The sequence below is a fragment of the Zingiber officinale genome, chromosome 2B, assembly GCF_018446385.1.
Source record: "Zingiber officinale cultivar Zhangliang chromosome 2B, Zo_v1.1, whole genome shotgun sequence".
Lineage (NCBI taxonomy): Eukaryota > Viridiplantae > Streptophyta > Magnoliopsida > Zingiberales > Zingiberaceae > Zingiber > Zingiber officinale.
Genome location: NC_055989.1, coordinates 7,798,898 through 7,821,830, shown reverse-complemented (window position 1 = coordinate 7,821,830; position 22,933 = coordinate 7,798,898). Strand labels below are relative to the sequence as shown.

At 48.1% G+C, this 22,933-nt stretch overlaps 1 protein-coding gene across 1 annotated transcript; it reads right to left on the bottom strand.

Moving 5' to 3' along the window:
- Positions 1-19,184: 19,184 nt before the first annotated feature.
- Positions 19,185-19,880, bottom strand: LOC122048131 (zinc finger protein 8-like). The gene has a single exon (XM_042609734.1). The coding sequence runs from the start codon at positions 19,878-19,880 to the stop codon at positions 19,185-19,187; it is 696 nt and encodes a 231-aa protein (XP_042465668.1).
- Between the last annotated feature and the right edge of the window lie 3,053 nt (positions 19,881-22,933).

Here is a 22,933-nt window from a genome sequence, read left to right as displayed (position 1 = left end):
TTGTACATTTACTCTTGTAATGCTCATATTCCCTACACTGAAAACACATTATATGTAATTTATTTGAAATTAAGTTGCTTGAGTTACCTAGGGTTGAGGATGGATATACGCTCTCTTCTTCATCCCTTCCGAAGGTAGAGGCTTCTTCTTGCACCAATCTTGATGAAGAACTCTCCTCCTCTTCTTCCTTAGATGTTGAGTAGCCCTCAACTTCTAATTCCATACCTCCATGATGTGAGCTACTTGGCTCACTTGACTCCTCTTCATGACTTGAATTGGAGCTCTTCTCATGGAACTTAGCCAAGTTGTTCCACAACTCCTTGGCATCGTTGTATCCACCTATCTTACACAAGATATCATTATGTAATGAAAATTCAAGGATTTTCGTTACCTCGTCGTTGATTGTGGATTGGTGGATTTGTTCCTTCGTCCACTTCTTCTTCTCGAGAGGTTCTCCCTTTTTATCCACCGGAGGAGTAAAACCTACTTGTACACAATTCCAATTCACTAGGTTAGTCATAAGAAAATACTTCATTCTTACCTTCCAATACGCGAAGTCGTCGCGATCGTAGAAGGGTGGAATCGTGATGTCTTCTCCAAGTTGATCCATTCTCTAGCTCGTGCTCCCCCGAGTATTAATCCGACGAAGAGCGACCTCGCTCTGATACCACTTGTTAGGACCTTCGGATGCGGCTAAAGAGGGGGGGGTGAATAGCCGACCTCAAATTATTGTTTCTTCCTACAATTTAGGTTAGCGCAGCGGAAATACAATGTAGAAACGAAAGTGGAGAAGATCAAACCTCAAACACGATGATGTAACGAGGTTCGGAGATGATACTCCTACTCCTCGGCGTGTCCGTAAGGTGGACGAAGCCTATCAATCCGTCGGTGGATGAGACCCCAGATAACCGGCTAATATGAACTCCTTCTGGGTGGAGAAACCTCGCCACAATCTCTCTTGCAACAGCAAGAATGGAGTACAACCAATAGAGAAAGAAAACAAGAACAATATAAATGTAAAAACACTTTGCTTGCCTTCTCGTCGACTGGAGTTCGATGAAGCAGCAACTTCACGATGTCAACAGCAGCTGATCACCCAGTCGAAGGAAGCTCACACGAAGCTTTAGGAATAGGGAGCTCAGCAAAGCTCAGATTGCAAGAGTGAGGAAGAAGAAGGTTGTATACAGAGCTTTATTTCTTCTCCTGTAGCAGCCTTATATCCTGCACCTGCGAAGAAGACAAAGAGCAACACAGAAATCTAGCCGTTGTGTCACAACGGCTAGGCCTGGACCGATCAGGCTCCAACCTGATCGGTCTGGGAGTCTCTTGATCAATTTGTGGACCGATCAGGCCCTAGGCTGATCGGTCCCCGGACCGATCCCCATACTTGTTCTCGTTTCTGATCGCTTCCTGATCGGTCTGTGGACCGATCAGGCCCTAGGCTGATCGGTCCCCAGACCGGTCAGCCATCTCTGTGAGGGATGGCTTTAAAGCCTGATCGGTCTGTGGACCGATCAGCCAACGATCAGTAGCTTCCTGATCGTTTTCTGATCGGTCTGTGGACCAATCAGATAACCTACAGAACCACTGTTTGGTTACTGATCGATCACCAGACCGATCAGATAAACCTGCGTATCACTGGATCGGTCACCAGACCGATCCAATGCCTTAGAGCTTCCCAGCCCTAAATCCTAAAGCCTTCCCGGTCTAGAAAACGAGCTACCGAGCCTTTTCTGACCTAGTGCGGAAAGCGAGCTCAGGCCCTCTCGGCCTAGTCGGGAGGCGAGCTACCGAGCCCTCTCCGACTTCCACGTCCGGTCGAGAGAACGAGCTACCGAGCCCTCTTTGGAGAACGAGCTACCGAGCCCTCTCCGACTTCATCCGGTCCGAGCGAGCTCACAGGCCCTCTCGGCCTAGGTCAGGAGAGCGAGCTCACGAGCCCTCTCGACTTCATCCGGTCCGAGCAGAGCTCAGAGCCCTCTCGGCCTAGTCCGGAGAACGAGCTACCGAGCCCTCTCCGACTTCCCATGCCAAGCTTCCATACTTGGACTTCTCCCGTGCCAAGCTCCCTGCTTGGACTTTTCCGTGCCAAGTCTCCATACTTGGACTTTTCCCGTGCCAAGCTCCCTGCTTGGACTTTTCCGTGCCAAGTCTCCATACTTGGACTTTTCCGAATCAAGTCAACTCAAGTCAGGTCAACCAGGTCAACCTTGACCGAAGGTTGCACCCACAATCTCCCAAGTTTGTATTCTTGTCAAACATCAAGATACAACTTTTCTATTCTCGTCAAACATCAAAATACAACTCGAGTCAGGTCAACTCGAGTCGGGTCAACCAGGTCTACCTTGACCTAAGGTTGCACCAACATTTTACCCCCCGATAAACTCAACGGAAGATTTCTGACGATGAGTTTGCTTGCTAACTTATTGAAACGTTGTCTGGATAGTGGCTTAGTAAAGATATCAGCAATTTGATCTTCAGCAGAAATATAAGAGATGGATAACTGCTGAGTTGCCACACGTTCACAAACAAAATGAAAATCAATTTTCATATGTTTTGTATGAGCATGAAAGATTGGATTTGCTGTGAGATATGTTGCTCCAATGTTGTCGCACCAAATTTTTGGTGCAATATTTTATGCAAGATGAAGTTTAACGAGAAGTGATTGAAGCCAAATAATTTTAGACATTGTATTTGTTATAGCTTTATATTCTGCCTCAGTGCTTGAACGAGATATCGCAGGTTGCTTTTTCGAATTCCATGAGATAAGATTTCGTCCAATAAATATTATGATCCTCTCCGAGCGCTGAGTCGATAGATACTGGGGGCGTGACGCTCTCCGCTGTCTTCGACTGGTGATGTGGATCTCCGGTGAACCTGCAAAGAAGCCGAGCCGGGAAGGGGTTCCCGGCGATGACCCTCCGACGCTCAAGTCAGGCAGCGAAGAGAAGAGGAAGAAACAAAGTAACACTACTGTGGCTACAGTACTCAAGATTTCATACCTCTGTCGAAACTTGGGGTCCTTATATAGGCCCCTGGGGAGGCGCGGCCACGTTTCTCGATACATTCACGCTTCCCCAAACATACCTCAAATGAGTGTGTCAGAAAAGCATGTCTGACGCCATTCCGCAATCGTCCGAGCATATCTCTGGCATGACAGTGGAAGCTCCCACCATACGATCCTCTGTACGGCTCGGCCACCGACCGTGCTGTTTGTTGGCGGCCGGTGTCTCGAGGCTGATATCGTCAGTTGTTCCTTTTGTCTCCTTCTAGGTTTTGTCATCTAATGGTCCGGTCGGGACGGCCACTCGGTTCTCCTGGCGTACTGGGATGTGAGTGTATCAGACTGACCGGGAAAGTCCACGGTCACGTGCTCGGATGAGATTGCGCCTTCTTGGTCTGCGATTCTTCCGAGTGGCCTGACCACTCGGACCGATAGTTCTTTTACCTTGAGCGTCGGAAACCCGACCCGTGGTCGAGCTGTCTTCCGTCCGGCCTGGGGGATTTCCGGCCGGGCGATCGGATGACCTATCCGCTCGGCAGGACTTTAGGGTTGACCCTCCTGACCTTTGACTTCCACGCGTCCTTACCACCGGATCACGTGCCTCCCTCTCAAGTCTAGTCGAAGGAGGCGCTAAGTCCGACTGACTGGACTGTGAGTCTATCCGAGTGACAGTCGATCTGCCACTTTCGATAATGCCCTTCCGTCCGGCCTAACTGGAGCCACGTATTGGTGTTTGACCGGCTACTGATGATTATTCTGCCGACCCGCTGGCGGTCAACCCTGACGCCTCTCGGATCTCCTTGGAATGCATGCAAATCCTTGCCATTAAGGCGGAGCACGCTGCCCCTGCGCCGTAATGGGGCTGATTAAATGCGCTCCTGTGACCAGATGCCACGTGGCGCTGCTGCCGTCATCGTACGGCGGCAGCGTCGCATCCGATGGGACCTTCGGTGGTTTGAAATGAACGGTCAGATATGAGCCTTGGGTCCCGTGACCTGAATCCAACAGTTCGGCGAGACCGAGCTCAACCTTATAAAGCTCTCGTCGTTCTCCTCCGCCGCACTTTCGCCTTCGCGTCTCCAGAAGCCTTCTCTTGCGCTCAGTGCTCCGACGACTTTGTTCCTCGGCATTCCGGTGACCCTTTGCCCTCTTCTTTCAACCGGCTTCTTTTCCGTAAGGATCTCTTGCCTCTTGCTCCTCTATTCTCGTGTTTCTTCCCGCATTCTTCGCTGTGTTTGTGCTCCGTGGTTATTGTTCTTATCGTCTTTCCGTCAAACCCCCTGCTCTTCCTTCTGCCTTTGGTCTTTCCACTATTCCGGCAATGGCCAGCTCTTTCCAGCCCGCTGATCTCACTCCCGACCCATGGTATACGACCATGGAGTCACGGTTCGATTGGCGCGACGCAGAGAGCTTAATTAACGCCTTCGTTCTTCCTTCTGATTTCGAACTTATTTTGCCCTCGACTTCCGCTCGGCCACACAAACCGCCGCGCGGCACTGTTTGTTTTTTCCGCGATCAGTTCACAGCCGATCTGCGATTTCCTCTCCATCCGTTTATCGTCGAAGTTTACAATTTCTTCGGTATTCCGCTCGGTCCGCTAGTGCCAAATTCCTTCCGCCTTCTGTGTGGAGTTGTTGTGTTGTTCAAAATCCACAACATTCCCCTCCGTCCGGAGGTTTTTTACTACTTCTATTACCCCAAACAATCCGAGCTGGGCACTTATCTGTTCCAGTCTCGGATCGGCTTGGTCTTCTTCAATAAAATGCCTACCTCCAACAAACATTGGAAAGAATCATTTTTCTTCCTTCGCTTTCCCGGACGGCTCCCCTTCTTAACCAAGTGGCAGGTCGGACCGCCCACCTCTCCCGAACTGAAGAGGTATAAGACCCGGCCGGACTACCTTCAAGCGGCGAACATGCTAGTCGGTCTGAAGCTTGACATCAACAAGCTCCTCCCTGAAGGAGTGATGTACATGTTCGGTTTGAGTCCGAGCCGAACCAAATTCCCGAGCAGCTTTGGTAAGAAATTTACTTGTGCATTTGCCTTGAGTTCTAACTGATTTCCTTCTCTTTTCTTTGCAGCGAACATTGTCATGGATCTGTGCTGTTTGGGATTTTGAAGAAAAAGGCGGAAGCGATCGAGGCGGCAACGACCAAGGAAATGGAGCAGATGGGTATTGCTCCGGTCGGCTCTCACGAGGGTGAGAGTGAGACCAATGTGGGGGAGTCGGTCGCTTAGACTTCTCCAGTGGAGGTGACGGGTGGCGCAACCTCTAACAGGGAACCGACCGTTCAGGAGGAAGACTCCGATCCAGAGGACGAGCTCCCACTCAACAGGAAAAGGTGGCGCGTTGAGATGCCACTTTGTTCGGCTACCTCCGCGGTGCAAGTGTCCGAGCGGACGGGTCCTCTATCTCCCCGAGGCAAGGCTCCTTCCGTCGAGTCCTTGTCCTCCGATCGGACCCCGTCACAGCTAGAGCCCTCTCAGGAACCCATCACCGCGCAGCCAGTTAGCTCCCTGCCTTTGGTGTCTCGGAGGCCTCGCTGCTCGGCCATACTATCCAAGTCGTCTGCCCCCGCATCTGAACCCTCCACGTCTGCTCACACGACGCCGAGAGGGCGCCGCACCATTAAGGCCACTCTACATCTCCCTACCGAGGACTACCTCGCGGAGTTGGATCGGCCCAAGGCCCCTGAGCACATGATCGCCATCCGGGGGACGCTCATCGAGGTGTGGGCGGATGCCCGAGCCTGCGTCGCCACAATGCCTCCCGGCCTACTGGCTAACAGTCACATGAAGCATGCCACCGGCGTAAGTCTTCTGTCCCCTCAAACTTCTTTGTATCATTCCCTTGTTCGGCATTAAAAAGCTCCTTTTTTTTGTCAGCGATGGGTGGAAGACGTAGCAGTTGCCGCTTGTCTGGCGCTGCTGGAAGATGAGCTGAAGCGTCTCAAGATTTCTAGCGGGTCGTCCTCTTCTCAGGGCCCTTCATATGCTGAGCTGCAAAAGGAGCTGGCCAAGACCAAGGAGCAGCTAGAGGCCGAGCGGAAGAAGATGGCCGACCAAGCATACATGCTAGACCAGCTCGAAAAATAGGTCAAAACTTATGACCGCAAGATAGAACTCGCAGTCACTCGGAAGAATACCGCTATCGCCGATTTGGAAGCGAAGAATGTGGAGGCTCGCACCCTGGAACAGCGGGTAAAGGAGTTGGTGGATCTGTTGGACCGCGAAAAGAAGGGTCGTTCGGTCGAGGCAGCGGCTCTCAAGGATGATTTGAAGGCCCTGCAAGAGGCTCTCAATGCTTCCCGTGCTGCCTTTACGGAGTACCAGGGGGCCGAGCCGAGTCGAGCCGCTTTGCTGTGATGAGGCAGTCCTACATCTGCTCAGTTGTCTTCGTCCAGAAGGTGTGCGACCGGCTCGTCCTTGCATTCGAGTTGGCTATCACTGCCACTGCGGACCACCTGAAGGCCCAAGGTCACTTGCCAGAGTCTTTCGTCATTCCCGTTCGGGAACATGCAGCTCTTCTCACCACCATACCGAAGAGCGTTTTTGACTATCTTGAATGAAGCCTTTGTAATTCTGTCGCCCGGTTGGCGAACTTTTGAATGCAACTTTTGAATACGAATTTTGTTCTGTTAGCTTGTTTTCCCATGGTTGTCGTTCATAATCTTATGGCCCGAGCGGAGTCTATGCCAAAATGCTTCTATTCGTTGGTCCTTTCTGGGCTTTTAAGATAGCTGTTCGCCTGCCTTTAAGTGCTGGGCTTTGATGTTGCCGCATGACGGCCTTCCGAGCGGAGTGTTTATGGTTGCCGCTTCGACCCTAGAGTTTAACGTCGCCGCTCGACGGTCTTCGGGCCGAGGGGTTTATAGTCGCCTGTTCGACTCTAGAGTTTAATGTCGTCGCTCGATGATCTTCGGGCTGGGGGGGTTTATAGTCGCCGGTTCGACTCTAGAGTTTAACGTCGCCGCTCGACGGTCTTCCGGCCGGGGGGTTTATAGTCGCCGGTTCGACTCTAGAGTTTAACGTCGCCGCTCGACGGTCTTCCGGCCGGGGGGTTTATAGTCGCCGGTTCGACTCTGGAGTTTAACGTCGCCGCTCGACGGTCTTCCGGCCGGGGGGTTTATAGTCGCCGGTTCGACTCTAGAGTTTAACGTCGCCGCTCGACGGTCTTCATTGAGTTTTGTCGTTCGGCAACAAATGCTCATATCCTTTGTCTTTTTTAATTTTTACTCCTGCAGTCAAAGGATACAGACGAACGAGGCATACATGAAATAAATTACAATAGCGCACCTTTTACCCCGCTCGGTACGGCTGGAGATGGTTTGCGCTCCATGGTCGTTCTAGCCACCGTCCGTCCTCATCTTCCAGATAGTATGCACCCGATCGGAGCTTCTCAACGACTCTGAAGGGCCCCGCCCAAGGAGCTGCCATCTTACTCACATCGCCGACCGGCTTCACCTTCTTCCATACTAGGGCGCCGACCTGGAATGCTCTGGGAATTACACGCCTATTGTAATTCTGCTTCATTCTTTGCCGATACGCCATCAGCCGGATGGCTGCTTTAGCTCGTGCTTCGTCAACTAGGTCCAACTCCAGCTGTCTCCGCTCGGCGTTGTCCCCATCGTAGCTCTGGATCCGATCAGACTCGACTCCGATCTCGACTGGGACGACCGCTTTGCCCCCATATACCAAGTGGAATGGTGTTACCCCCATCCCCTCCTTTGGGGTTGTGCGAATGTCCCATAGCACACCGGACAGCTCGTCCACCCAGCTTCCTCTCATGTGATCGAGTCGAACCCGAAGCATTCGCAGGATCTCCCGATTGGCTACTTCGGCTTGACCATTGCTTTGAGGATACGCCACGGAAGTGAAGTGTTGTTTGATGTCGTATCCCTTGCATCATTCTCCGAGATGCTGACCAACGAATTGCCACCCGTTATCCGAAATGAGCCGACGAGGAATGCCAAACCGATAAATTATATGCTGCCAGATGAACTTTGACCATCTGCTCGGTTATTTTAGCTAGTGGTTCGACTTCGACCCACTTGGAGAAATAGTCAACTGCCACTAATAAAAACTTCCGTTGCCCGGTCGCCATAGGGAAAGGTCCCACTATATCCATACCCCACTGGTCTAACGGGCAGGACACAGTAGACGCCTTCATCTTCTCCGTTGGCCTATGGGAGAAGTTGTGGAACTTCTGACAGGAAAGGAAGGTAGCGACGGTCCGAGCGGTGTCTTCCTGTAGAGTTGGCCAGAAGTATCCGGCCAGCAGGATCTTCCTAACCAACGATCGCCTGCCCGGATGACCTCCGCAAGATCCTTGATGTACTTCCTGGAGAATATATTCTACGTCTTCCGAGCTGACACACTTCAGCAGCGGGCGGGAGAACGCCTTTTTGTAAAGCCGGTCCCCAATGAGCGTGAATCGGCCGGCTCTCCTCCTCAGTAGCTGGGCTTCCTCCCGATCGGACGGCGTGGCCTCCAAACGTAAAAATTCTATTATGGCTGTTCTCCAATCGCTCGGGAATGTGAGGCCTTCCATCCGGTCGATGTGCGCCACCAAGGACACCTGCTCAATTGGCTGTTGGATGACGATCGGCGATATTGAGCTAGCGAGCTTGGCTAATTCATCCGCCGACTGGTTCTCGGCTCGGGGGATCTTCTGTATGACAACCTCGATGAAGTTAGTTCTGAGCTTTTCAAAGGCCTCCGCGTAGAGCCGGAGTCTTGCGTTGTTTATCTCGAAGGTCCCCGAAAATTGCTGAGCGACCAATTGGGAGTCAGAGTACAGTATCACCCGCCTAGCTCCCACATGCTGCGCGGCCTGTAGGTCGGCTATGAGGGCATCACATTCTGCCTCATTATTTGTTGCTCGGTAATCTAGCCGGACGGACAGAAGCATCCATTCTTCTTGAGGAGAGAGCAGCAAGATGCCGATCCCACTCCCGAGCCGAGTGGACCCGTCCACAAATACCTTCCACAAAGCTTCGGGTTCAGGATTTTGTACCTCTGTTATGAAATCTGCCAAGTACTGCGCCTTGATCGCCGAGCGGGGTTGATACTGGATGTCTAATTCACTGAGCTCCGTCGTCCACTTAATGAGCCGCCCAGATGCTTCAGGGTTTAGGAGTACTCTCCCCAGCGGGCTGTTCGTCATAACGATGATAGTATGCGCCAAGAAATAAGGACGGAGCCTCCGTGCGGCCAGGACTAGGGCAAACGCGAGCTTCTCGAGACCAGTATAGCGGGACTCAGCATCTTTTAAGATGTGGCTCAAGAAATACACAGGCTGCTCTTCTACGCCCTCCCTCACCAGCGCCGAGCCGACAGCATGCTCGGTTGATGACAAGTATATATGGAGCGGCTCGCCTACATTCGGTTTAGTCAGTACGAGCAATGAATTCAGATAGGCTTTCAGCTCCTCGAACGCCCGATCGCACTCCTGATCCCATTGGAATTTGGTGGCTCGGCGCAAGATCTTGAAAATGGCAAGCTCCGGTAGGCTATCTTAGAGATGAATCTTGACAATACCGTTATCCAGCCTGTGAGGCGTTGCACTTCCCTCAGATTCCTGGGAGGTGGCATGTCTTGCAGTGCTTTCACCTTGCTAGGGTTCGCCACTATGCCCTGCTCGGTCACGATGTATCCCAAGAAGCGCCCGTCTTTTGCTCCGAACAAATATTTTTGGGGGTTTAGCTTGACTCCATACCTCCTCAGTGTTTGGAAGGTTTCCTTTATGTCTGTACAAAGATCCGCCGCTCGGAGTGACTTGATTAGTATATCATCCACGTAGACTTCCATGTTGCGCCCGATCTGCTCCCGGAACACTTTGTTCATTAGCCGCTGGTATGTGGCTCCGGCGTTTTTCTGCCCGAACGGCATCACGTTGTAATAGTAAGTGTCGTCCGTAGTAACGAAGCTCACTTTGTCCTGATCTTTCCGGGTGAGTGGCACTTGGTGGTAGCCCTGATATGCATCCAGCATGCATATCAGCTCGCATCCAACAATAGAATCTACCAGTTGGTCGATCTAGGGTAGAGGGTAAAAATCCTTAGGGCATGCCTTATTTAGATCCCGGAAATCGATGCAGACTCTCCATTTGTTGCCTGGCTTGGAGACCAACACCACATTGGCGAGCCAGCTCGGGAATTGCACCTCCCGTATGTGGTCGACCTCCAGAAGCTTCTCAACTTCAGCTCGGATGATGACATTCTGTTCGGCGCTGAAGTCCCTCTTCCTCTACTTCACCGGCCGAGCGTCCGGCCGGACGTGGAGTTCGTGGTGCACTACGCTCGGCGAGACCCCTGACAGCTCGTGGGTCGACCAGGTGAAGACGTCACAGTTTTGCTAGAGACATCTGATCAGCTTCTCCTTCTGGCTCGGCTCTAGGTCGGATGCGATGAACGTAGTGGCATCCGGTCGCACAGGGTAGATCTTTACTTCCTCTTTTTCTTCGTAAACTAAAAAAGGTGACTTTTCGGTTATAGCATTTACCTCGACGCGTGGTGCCTTCCGAGCGGCCTTGGCTTCGGATCAGACCATCTCTACATAACAGCGCCGAGTCGCTAGCTGATCACCTCGGACTTCTCCCACCTGATCTTCCACGAGGAATTTGACCTTTTGCCAAAAGGTGGAGACGACCGCTCGGAACTCGTTGAGAGCCGGTCACCCCAAGATCACATTGTACGTGGAGGGAGCGTCGACTACAATGAAGTTAGCAGTCTGCGTTCTTCTGAGCGGCTCCTCTCTCAGCGAGATAGCCAACCGGACCTGTCCGACCGACAAAACTTCATTACCGGTGAACCCGTAGAGGGGGGTTGTCATCGGCAGCAACTCGGCTCAGTCGATTTGTAATTGGTCGAAGGCCTTCCGGAAGATTATGTTGACCGAGCTGCCTGTATCAATAAAGATGTGGTGAATAGTGTAGTTAGCTATTACCGCTCGGATGATGAGGGCGTCATCATGTGGGACTTCGACTCCCTCGAGGTCCCTAGGCCCAAAGATGATCTCGGGCCCGTTTGCCCGCTCCTGACTGTAGCCAACCGTATGGACCGTAAGCTGCCTTGTATGCGTCTTCCTTGCCCTATTGGAGTTACCTCCGGTTGGTCCACCAGCGATGATATTAATTTCTCCTCGGGACACGTTGCTTCTATTCTCTTCCTCCCGAGCGGACGGCTTTGGACGCTTGTGTGATGCCTGAGGTTGAGTCCTGGGCTGCTGATGATATTGCCGCTCGGGGGATCTTCTTTCTACACGCCGACCAGGGCTCTAGTGTCGATGTCGTCGGTCCGGCGAAGGCGATCGGCGGCGGTAGTTCCTTGGCGTAGGATGAGCGATTGGGGGGAGGCTCCGACAATCGCGCGTGTTGTGGGTTGCTGACTGATGGAGTGAACAAAACATGGGAGTCCATACCTTCCCCCTGGGCTTAGGCCGATCGGCCGCTACTTGTTGAACGGTGTGCGGCCTTGCTTGCTGATGAGGTCGGGTGACTTCCTCCCGAGGTCCTCTAGGTGGATGGTAGCTAGTAGGTCGCTTCCGCTCGGCTGGGGCTGGTGGCTCGGATGGGGCTTCCTTCCTTCTGGCCGCCTGGGCTTCCTCTACGTTGATATATTCCTTGGCCTTATGCAACATATGGTCGTAGCTGCGATGCGGCTTCCGAATGAGTGAGCGGAAGAAATCTCCATCTACCAATCCCTGTGTGAATGCGTTCATCATGGTCTCCGAGGTGACCGTCGGGATATCCATAGCCACTTGGTTGAAACGCTGGATGTAGGCTCGGAGCGTCTCCCTTGGACCTTGCTTTATTATGAACAGGTTGACGCTAGTCTTCTGGTAGCGCCTGCTGCTCGCAAAATGGTGAAGGAATGCCGTGCGGAATTCCCTAAAGCTTGTGATCGATCCATCCTGCAACCTCCGGAACCATCTTTGCGCCGATCCCGAGAGGGTGGTGAGGAACACCCAGCATTTCACACCATCTGTATATTGATGCAGAGTAGCTGTGTTATCGAACTTACCCAGATGGTCATCCGGGTCGGTGGTCCCATTGTATTCTCCGATCGCAGGGGGAGCGTAGTGCCTTGGCAGCGGGTCTCTTAGGATGGCGTCGGAGAACTTTCGGTTGATCCGCTCGGGGGATAAATCCGCTCGGGGCGCCTTGCCTTTTCTGTTGTCCCGCGCGGGGGTTTCGTCAGACGAAGATCCTCGGTCGAGGTTGGCCTGAGCGACTTCTGACGGTGTTTGGAATAAAGCCCGATGGAACGGTATCGGGGCGAGCGGGGCTTCCACCTGAGTGTCGGTCGGACCTTTGTTCTGGCCCCATATTGAGAGCTGCTCCGGCCGGTCCTCTAGTGTCGCCCGACCGCCTGATGCCGGCGTTGCCTGTTGCGCTATCCGATCGGCTTGAGCCTTTTGTTGTTGCTCGACTATCTTGGCCGCCCGCGCTTGGATGAGCACGTCTAGTTCTTCGGGAGAGAGCGTCACCATGAGTTGGCGTCCAGCTTCTTCCATCGTCTCTGCTCGGATTCAGGAACGTTCCCACAGACGACGCCAATTTGATCCTGTCCGAGCCCTTAGTCGATGGACACTGGGGGCGTAACGCTCTCCGCTGTCTTTGACTGGTGTTGTGGATCTCCGGTGAACCTGTAAAGAAGCCGAGCCGAGAAGGGGTTCCCGGTGACGACCCTCCGACGCTCAAGTCAGGCAGCGAAGAGAAGAGGAAGAAACAAAGTAACACTACTGTGGCTACAGTACTCAAGATTTCATACCTTCGTCGAAGCTTGGGGTCCTTATATAGGCCCCTGGGGAGGCGCAGGCATATTTCTCGATGCATGCACGCTTCCCCAAACAAACCTCAAACGAATGTGTCAGAAAAGCATGCCTGACGCCATTCTGCAATCGTCCGAGCATATCTCTGGCATGATAGTGGAAGCTCCCACCGTACGATCCTCTGTACGGCTTGGCCGCCGACCGTGCTGTTTGTTGGCGGCCGGTGTCTCGAGGATGATATCGTCAGTTGTTCCTTTTGTCTCCTTCTGGGTTTTGTTATCTAATGGTCCGGTCGGGACGACCACTGGTTCTCCTGGCGTACTGGGATGTGAGTGTATCGAACCGACCGAGAAAGTCCATGGTCACGTGCTTGGATGAGATTGCGCCTTCTTGGTCTGCGATTCTTCCGAGCGGCCTGGCCACTCGGACCGATAGTTCTTTTACCTTGAGCGTCAGAAACCCGACCCGTGGTCGAGCTGTCTTCCGTCCGGCCTGGGGGATTTCCAGTCGGGTGATCGGATGACCTATCTGCTCGGCAGGACTTTAGGGTTGACCCTCCTGACCTTTGACCTCCACGCGTCCTTACCACCGGATCATATTACATATCCATTAGTATAGCGTCTATCTTCATGAGAACTTGCCCAATCTGCATCACTATATGCATGTAAATCTTGAATCGATTGGCGATATAAAAGAAGACCATGTAGAATAGTACCTTTGAGATAACGAAGTATTCTTTTTACATTATCCCAATTTTGTTCAGTTGGAGCATGCATGAATTGACAAGCATGATTTACCGCAAAAGTAATATCAGGGTGTGTGATAGTGACATATTGTAAGGCCCCAACAATACTTCGATAAATCTGTGGATCAAAAGCGTGAGAGGATGAAATTGGAGAGTTGTTTATAGCAATTGATATAGAGACCGGGCGTACTCTATCTATTTTGGCTCTTTAAAGAAGTCCAGTAAAGTATTTCCTCTGAGAGAGAAGATAGCCATCCTCATGTGGAATAAGCTCAATACCAAGAAAAAAACAAGCAATTCCCAAATCTCGAGTAGGAAATTCTTGATTGAGAACACTTAATAAAGTTGTGATACCCTTATGATCATTGTCGGTTATCAAAATATCGTCCACATAAATAAGAAAAAATATCATATATGTTGGTACCCCAAGGTTGTTTTAATGTGAACAAACAAGTTAAGTTAGGTCATGTTGTGTTTTAACCTTGTGTCTAAGTGTGTAGGAACTTAGGGGCATAGCGAGAAGGACGACACGGGAGAGAGCCGACAGGCTTGGTGCGTCTGAGGGACGAGGTACTGTGGAAAAGTACATGAGCGGACAAGAAGGAGGCGTGTGATGTTTCTGAGGCACGAGAAGCCGGAGCGGAAGCTTGCTCGAGGAGAAGGCCGAAAGTTGGGTTTAGGTGAGTCTTATTCTGGATGACCGAAATCACCCAAGCAAGCGGAGCCGGAGTGGAAAACCCGGACCGAAGCAAGCTGAGCCGGAGCGAAGGCCCGGACTGAAAAAGTCAACATGGTTGACATTTTAGTCCGGGTGCCCGGCATGGAGTTTTATCCAGATCACGTCAAACCCGATCCGTTGCAAAAGGGATAAAATTTTATCCCCCTCCAGGTGCTTGGAACCCTTCCAGGTACCCCGACCAAGGCTATAAATACAGCCTTGGTCAAAGAAGCTAAAACAACAAGCATCATGAGAAACAACACTTGTAAGCTTCTAGTTTTCGTTTAGCTTCATCTTTTTGTGCGATCATTGCTGTAAAGAGGCTTCTCCTCCTGAAGGAGATATTAGTACGTTCCACTTCCTTGGATTAACAACCTTCCCGGTTGTAACCAAGTAAAAACTTCTATGCCTCTATCTCTTTGATTTTCTTATTCTTTTTTATGCAAGTGTTTGTTTAAGTTATAAGTTGAGGAAGGTATTTTTGTTTGATTTTGTGTAGGGGTTATTCACCCTCCCCCCCCTCTAGCCGGCTACCAACGGTCCAACAAGTGGTATCAGAGCTAAGTTCGCTTCAGGAGGACTAACCGTCAAACGAAGCACACGAGATGACCTGACCAAACATCTACCCACCAAAGTTTGAGGGGGAGTTTGCAAGCTGGAAAAAGAGAATGGAGGTATTTTTCAAAATAGACTTCGATTTATTATTAATAATGGAATTCGATTTTGAAGCACCAAAAAGCAAGCAAAAGTATCAATAGATAAAAAAGGAACAAGTTGACTTTGTGGCAAACAACAAAGCAGAGTTTCATTTGCTGAGCGTCCTCCCACTATAAGAAGTCAACCGGATCGGAGCTTACGGGTTTGCCAAAGAGTTCTGGGAAAAATTCCTGAAACTTCACGAAGGTGTTGGTCCTTTTGGAGGCCGGCAAGAGGGGAGGGGTGAATTACCCTACAAAATAAAACAACCCTTTCTCGGATTTTCAACTAAATAAAAGCACTTGTAATTAAAATAAAGAGACTAATAAAAAGTAAACAGACACAAGGAAGTTACTTGGTTTGCAATCAGGAGATTACTAATCCAAGGAAAATATGGAGCACTATCTGATGTCTCCTTCGGAAGGAGTAGCCTCTTATAGCGTTAATGGCATAGGCAGAAAAGTAAAGCACAGAGAAATGGATTACAAGTGAATTGAATAAATTGTGCAGATCAGTGCTATATTTATAGCACTGTTCCGGGCGCCCTTGGGGATAAAGTTTATCCCCTAATGTTCAGATCGAGTCAAAACTTGATCTGGTAAAAAAGTCGGGTCCGGGCGCCCAGAAGCATCCAGGGCGCCCCGGACCAGGAAAGTCAATAGGGTTGACTTTTCTCAGACCGGGACCTCTGCTCTGGTTCAGCTCGTCTCAGTCTGGGTCTTTCGCTCCATCTCTGCTGGCTTGGGTGATCTCGACAATCCGGAATAGGACTCACCCGAACCCAAGTTCTGGGTTTCTCCTTGAGCAGCCTTCCTTCCCAGTTTCTCATCCCTCGAATGTCGTATACGTTCTTCTCGTCCACCAGTGTACTCTTCTCCGGTCACCTCGTCCCTCGGACGCACTGAGCCTGTCGGCTCTCTCCCCATGCCGTCCTTCTCGCTAGCTGCGTCTTCCACTCGACTTCTTGTATTCCTAAGCTCCTGCACACTTAGACACAAGGGTTAAACCAAACAGGACCTAACTTAACTTGTTTAATAACATCAAAACACCTTGGGGTTCTAACAGAAGGAACCTCGGAGGCAAAACTTGCAAGACGGGACTTACATCTTAACCATATCAGCAACCTCCGATTAGAAGAAGATGAAATCATTGCACACCTTTACTTGAGGATCAAGGAGCTCATCACCGGACTTTCGAATCTCAGAGAAAAGGTAAGCAGCCGAGATTCACTAAGGTATACTCTTAATGCATTCCCTAGAAATACGAAATGAGCATCATTAGTAGATGCCTACTATATCTCTAACGATTTAGAATCTATTACTTTAGAAGAGTTATTTTCAACCTTTGAAGTCCATGAATCGAGATGTGCAGATACAAAGAAGGAGCCAAAGCACAACATTGCCCTTAAGGCAAAGATAGACAAACAAGATTCAGAGTCCTCTCTCGACAATGATGAGACGGTAATGATGGTAAGACATTTTAAAAAGTTACTTAAATATAGAAAATCTAACCATCTGTAGGGTAGAAAGAGAAGAACGATCAGATGCTATCACTGTAATGAAGAAGGGTATGCTAAAAATAGCTGCCCTAAGTTAAAGATCAATGAGAAGGACAATGACAAGAACAAGAAGCCCTTACAAAAGAACAATTACAAGACCCTAAAGGCAACGTGAGACGAAACGTCATCTGAATCAGAGGTCGAAGCCTTTTCCAGACTTGCGTTGATGGCAAGTCATCAAGAAGATGAACACGAAGAAAGCTCGTCCGAAATGAGCATCAAGAGTATCGATGAAGGGGGAGCGTCAACAGAAGAAAGCAGCAGTTGAGGGGGAGCTACGGACAACGAGATCGACAAGGTAAGTTAGGTACGATCTCTCCCACCTGACAAGTTGTTTAAGTTTGTGAAATTATTAACTAAAGATTGTTGCAAACTTGAAAAAGAAAACAAAGAATTAAAAAAAAAATTCTAGCTAAATCTTTCCCATTAAAAGAATTTGACAAAGTAAAATTGGAAAATGATATTTTACAAAAATAAATAAAAAATTTAAAAAATCATGCATGCTCATATATGTAGTAGAAAATTTAATGGTCTAAATTAGTATTTTTATTACCACAAAGGACAAATTAGAAAAAATTCTCAAAAATATATACCAAAAATATTTCTACTTAACCTAGTTGGAAGAAACCTATATTGAGTTACAAAGACTTGTCTGAATTAAAGTTTAATTAGACTTAGGGCTTTCAGAGAGTACATTAAATATTTGATTTCATTGTGAGGTTTTGTCTAGAAGTGGTTGATGATTCAATAATCAAGAAGGCCTAGTGCCTCGTCATATCCTAGAAGCCAATTAACGAAATAAAATATTTAATTGACTAACTAATAAAGCATTTAATTGTAAATAATGATTTAATAGTTACTTAAACACTTTGCAGTATTTTTAACTTAGAATTTTTTTTTAAAAAAAATCTTTTAATTAGAATTTAAAAAAAAAAACTTAAAGTTTCTAAAATTATTGTAAATTTTTTTCCTAAGTGATATCAAAATAATTTTCAAAGTTTTCAAAAATTGATAAGTTTTTCAAAATTATTTGAAAATCAGATTTTTTTTTTATTTTAAGAAAAAGGTACCTTTAGAGTTTTCTTGGTATCCCATTTTTTATGTGATCAAAGGGAGAGAAAGAAAAAATTAAGTCTAGGGGGAAGTAGATTAAATATTTTTTAATTTTTACACTTTAATTACAAATTTATTATTTTTATTTTATGTTAGTTTACCCTAACTTAACTTAGGTTGTTCACATCGAAAAAGGGGAGATTAGTGATACCCCAAGGTTGTTTTAATGTGATTAAACAGGTTAAGTTAGGTCCCGTTGTGTTTTAACCTTGTGTCTAAGTGTGCAAGAACTTAGGAGCATAGGGAGTCGAGCAAAAGACTCAACTAGCGAGAAGGATAGCACGGGAGAGAGCCGACTGGCTCGGTGCGTCTGAGGGACGAGGTGCTGCGGAAGAGTACGCGGGCGGACGAGAAGCTGCAGAAGGAGGTGCACAATGTTTCCAAGGGACGAAAAGGCAGAGCGGAAGCTTGCTCGAGGAGAAGGTCGAAAGTTGGGTTCGGGTGAGCCCTATTCTGGATGACTGAAATCACCCAAGCAAGCGGAGCCAGAGTGGAAGACCTGGACCGAAGCAAGCAGAGCCGCCCAAACTTCGGGCGCCCGGAACCCTTTCGGGCACCCGAAATGGAGTTTTATCTGGATTGCGTCAAACGCGATCCGTTGCGAAGGTTATAAAATTTTATCCCCCTCCAGGCACCTGGAACCCTTCTAGGTGCCCTGACCAAGTTTATAAATACAGCCTTGCTCCAAGAAGCTAAAACAACAAGCATCTTGAGAAACAACACTTGTAAGCTTCTAGTTTACGTTTAACTTCATCTTTTTGTGTGATCATTGCTGTAAAGAGGCTTCTTCGCCTGAAGGAGATATTAGTGCGTTCCACTTCCTTGGATTAACAACCTCCCCGGTTGTAACTAAGTAAAAACTTATGTGTCTCTGTCTCTTTGATTCCCTTATTCTTTTTTATGCAAGTGTTTGTTTAAGTTATAAGTTGAGGAAGATATTTTTGTTTGATTTTGTGCAGGGGTTATTCACCCCTCATAGCCGGCCGCTAACGGTCCAACAATATATCCATCATTCTATTTGTGAAATAGAGACGAGTCAGTCTTTGATCCAGAAAATCCTTGAGCTTGTAACCTATTAGATAGACAATGAATCCATGTACGAGGAGTTTGTCGAAGACCATATAAGGATTTCTTAAGTTGGCAAACATGAGATGGAAATTGTGGATGAATGAACCCAAGTAGTTGCTCCATAAATAAAGTTTTCTCAAGATGACCATGGAAAAATGCATTTAAAATGTCTAATTGTCGTACAAGCTAATTAGAACTAATAACTATTGATAATAATAGTCTGACAAATATAATTTTGATGATTAAATTAAAAGTGTCATTAAACTCAATAGCTAGTTGTTGACTAAATAAAAAAGTTAATTCTCCTTGGCATGCATGGGACCACGTAATTTAATATGGACTTTGCAGATAGCAATTAAAGTGTTGATAAATTATTCTGATTTTAGTAATCACGCATCAAATAATTGGTTAATTGATATATGTGAAGATAAGAATAAAAGGCAAAAAAATGCTATTTAAGAACTAACTCTGTTATGATCAGATCATGTTAATTAATTAATGGAGTAACTCACCAATGCAAATCCAGACTTAAATTGTTCTTGGAATTACTGGAATCGAAGACACTCGGATAAGCTAAGGAAGAAGATGAAGAACCAGCACGGCCATTGGCGCCTCCTTCGGCCGGCCTGAAAAGAGGTTCCAGGGTCGGGACTTTCCACTTCCCCGGCAGCGCCACCGCCGTTATTGTCGATGTGCGGTGGGGGATGCGACTGCCATCTGTCCATGGAGGTGACGGGTAGCGCGGCGACGATGGAGAAGGGTGGTGGTACTGGAAGCGGGCGGAGCAGGGGAGCGAGCCGAGGTGGTTGCGAGCGGGCGAGTAGTTGAGGTGCGTCGCGGGGGAGAAGGCAGCTGCGGGGTGGCGGTGGAGATGGTGCTCCGCGGCGGCGACGGCCATGGCGACGGAGTGGAGGTGAGTGCTCTTGGCGTGCTGGCGCAGGCGCTTGTGCGCGTTCTGGTGACCGCCGAGTGCCTGCGACGTGGGGAACATGCGGCCGCAGTAGTGGCACCCGAACCTGCGTGTGTTCTCCTCGCTGCCGGAGTGGACATAGATGCCGAAGAGCCGCACGGCGCCGGCGACAGGGCTCGTCGAATTATCATGCTCCGGCGCGAAGGCACAGAGGAAGGATAGCTCGCAGAAAGAGGCGACAATGGCCGCCTTAATGAAGTCGATCGGCGGCGGCGGAGTCTCTCGGTCGGCCATGTGAATGCAATTCCATTTGGATAGGGCTCAAGCCAAAAAGATATAGAAATTCACCATGTATCCATTTATGAATATAAAAGCAGTGACCAATAAGTTTATCAGAGTAAATAGAAAAGGTCGGTTGTTGATAAAGCTCTTTGACATCAGGAAGAGAAGGAAAGAAGATCGCAATAAGGAAGGCCAGGTGACGGGTTCAGGAAACTTTATGAAGAAAAAGTGTGATTTCCAACTCCTGATAAAGGAAGACATTTCTAAAAGCAGTGACCAATAAGTTTATCAGAGTAAATAGAAAAGGTCGGTTGTTGATAAAGCTCTTTGACATCAGGAAGAGAAGGGAAAGAAGATCGCAATAAGGAAGGCCAGGTGACGGGTTCAGGAAACTTTATGAAGAAAAAGTGTGATTTCCAACTCCTGATAAAGGAAGACATTTCCTTGAAGAAGACCATTTTAGGTCAGGATTGGAAAAGAAATACTCCCGACTCTGATTTCTTAGGGTAGGAAAATATGAAAAAAAATCTAAGGCATGGAAGGAATTTCAAAGAGGCGGAACAACATGAATAGTCCATACAGGTATCGAAAAGCATTAGGGGTGAACAATTGTACAGAAATACCAAAGTATTGACTTATTCTGTTAAGAAGGGAGGAATGGGAAAATGCAAACCTGCTATCAATTGGTCCTTAAAAAAAGTAACATGTTGGCTAGGAGGAATATGAGTATGAGCATCAAGGGCAGGAATCGCGATACGATATTCTTTAGGAATCTCGTATTGCATACCGATGGAAGTTCTATCAGCTTTAGTGAAAGTTAAATGAGTTTCAGCATACCAGGGAGCGAAGGATTCTTCAGCCATAGCAGAATACAGAGGTAAGGGAGAAACTACTTACTGAAGCCTTAAAGAGAGAGAGTAGCAGGAGGAAATCGGAGAAGAGGAAGGAGCACAAGAGATTGAGGAGGGTCAAGGAAAGAAACACCGGAGAGAGTGTCGAGGAAGATGAAGGATGCGAAAATATAAAGGGTTTAGGGTTTTATTGGGGCACGACTAGTAAAGATCACCGTTGGATAAAAATGGCCCTCACAAGGAGAGTCGTTAATCTACTAAGGAAAATATGGGATAGACACTAGTAAAAAAGGCATGTGAACGATTGCGTCAAGAAACGAAAGTATGTGCCATGTGGCACTCACCCATAAATGGGCATTTATGATGGACATGATGGATCAAATCATACTTAGGTTGGCCCTACATCTTCATGCGCCTCCAACATTCTCTTTCCGTTGAAGAACCAATTACCAACGAGGGAATTTTGAAAAGTTGCTCAATTTCCTAGGTGTAATAAAGGAAGAAGTGAAAAGGAAATATAAAATAATAAACTAAAATTTAAATTTAGTCAGTCGGCTACACCTCTTTTGACTAGACTTGAAGGGGAGACTAGTGATATAGATTATGATAAGTGGGTCCTTTTAGATTATGTGAAAGCTAAGGTTGAGAGGATAAAGGGAGTATCGAGTTGACTGTATGATGGGATAAGGAACGGTCGAGTAGAAAGTTAGACACACACACTCGGATAGGCAAAACTCGACCGAGCTAAAAGGTATTCAGCCTTATGAAGCTTCTAATATATGAGCGGCCAAGTGAAGGCCAACTGAGCACAAGTGTGCCTGTATGCGCTCGGCAGACAAAGCCTGACCGAGCTTAAAGGAACTCAGCCTTATGAAGCTTCTAATATATGAGTGGCGGAGTGAAGGCCAACTGAGCACAAGTGTGTCTGTATGCGCATGGCAGGCAAAGCTCAGCCAAGCTTAAAGGCACTCAGCCTTATGAAGCTTCTAATATATGAGCGGTCGAGTGAAGGTCGACTGAGCACAAGTGTGTCTGTATGCGCTCGGCAAGCAAAGCCCGGCCGAGCTTAAAGACACTCAGCATTATGAAGCTTCTAATATATGAACGGTCGAGTGAAGACTGATTGAGCATAAGTGTGCCTGTGTGCGTTCGACAGACCAAGCCCGACCGAGCTTGAAGGCACTCAGCCTTATGAAGCTTCTAATATATGAGTGGTAAAGTGAAGGCTGACTGAGCACAAGTGTGCCTGTATGCGCTCGGCAGGCAAAGCTCGGCCGAGCTTAAAGGCACTTAGCCTTATAAAGCTTCTAGTATACATCCTATTGAGATTGACTTAATAGAGGGTAATCGTTGTACATACACGGTCGGCTTTAATGACTAGTCGAGATTGGCTTAACAGAAGATATTCTCAATACATATGTGATCGGCTTAAATGACTGGTCGAAATACATGTAGCATACAAGTGACATACGATTATATGACAGCCTGGCCAATTTGGCGGGAAATGATTTCTCGAAGCTTCTTCAGGTATACTAAACGACAAAGAGGGTACATCTGAGATACAAAAAAAGATTCCTTAAATAATTATTGCAGGTTGTACTTTTCCCTATCTTCTAACAAACTCAAACGAACCGGGGACCATCTCATGATAGTGGAGGTTACATGAGGTGGTATAAAAAAGGGAACCCACTCCGTTGGCAAGGTACGCAAGACATGATCACAACTCTGACACAAATACTTGCATATGAAACTCTACTTCTATCACTATTTTTCTTCTTTTTCTACCTTTAAGCGAGATAACTGACTTGGGTGTTGGAGGGTCTAGCTAGGGATTCTCACCCCGGTCTTAGGTCACTAACGTTTTGTTGGTTGATTTTGTGGTGCGCAGGAGGAGCCATCATCCATCGGAGCCAGAGCGTTGAGGAGTTTTTCTAGATCTTCAGGGGTTCATCTTCCTCGGAGGCATCATCCATCGGAGCCAACATGCCATCCCACAACTTTCAGATAAGATCACCAGCGTTCCAACTTCCCTGATTTTAGATAGGCTCAATATATATCTGGATCATGTCGTCTCAATCTGCAAGCGCCCCTCACAGGCAACCTCTCCTTTCATCGATTTGCTTTTATATTGATCGATAAATCGCATTGTGCTTACCTATTATTATTATTATTATTATTATTATTATTATTATTATTTATTTTGATTAAATGTGT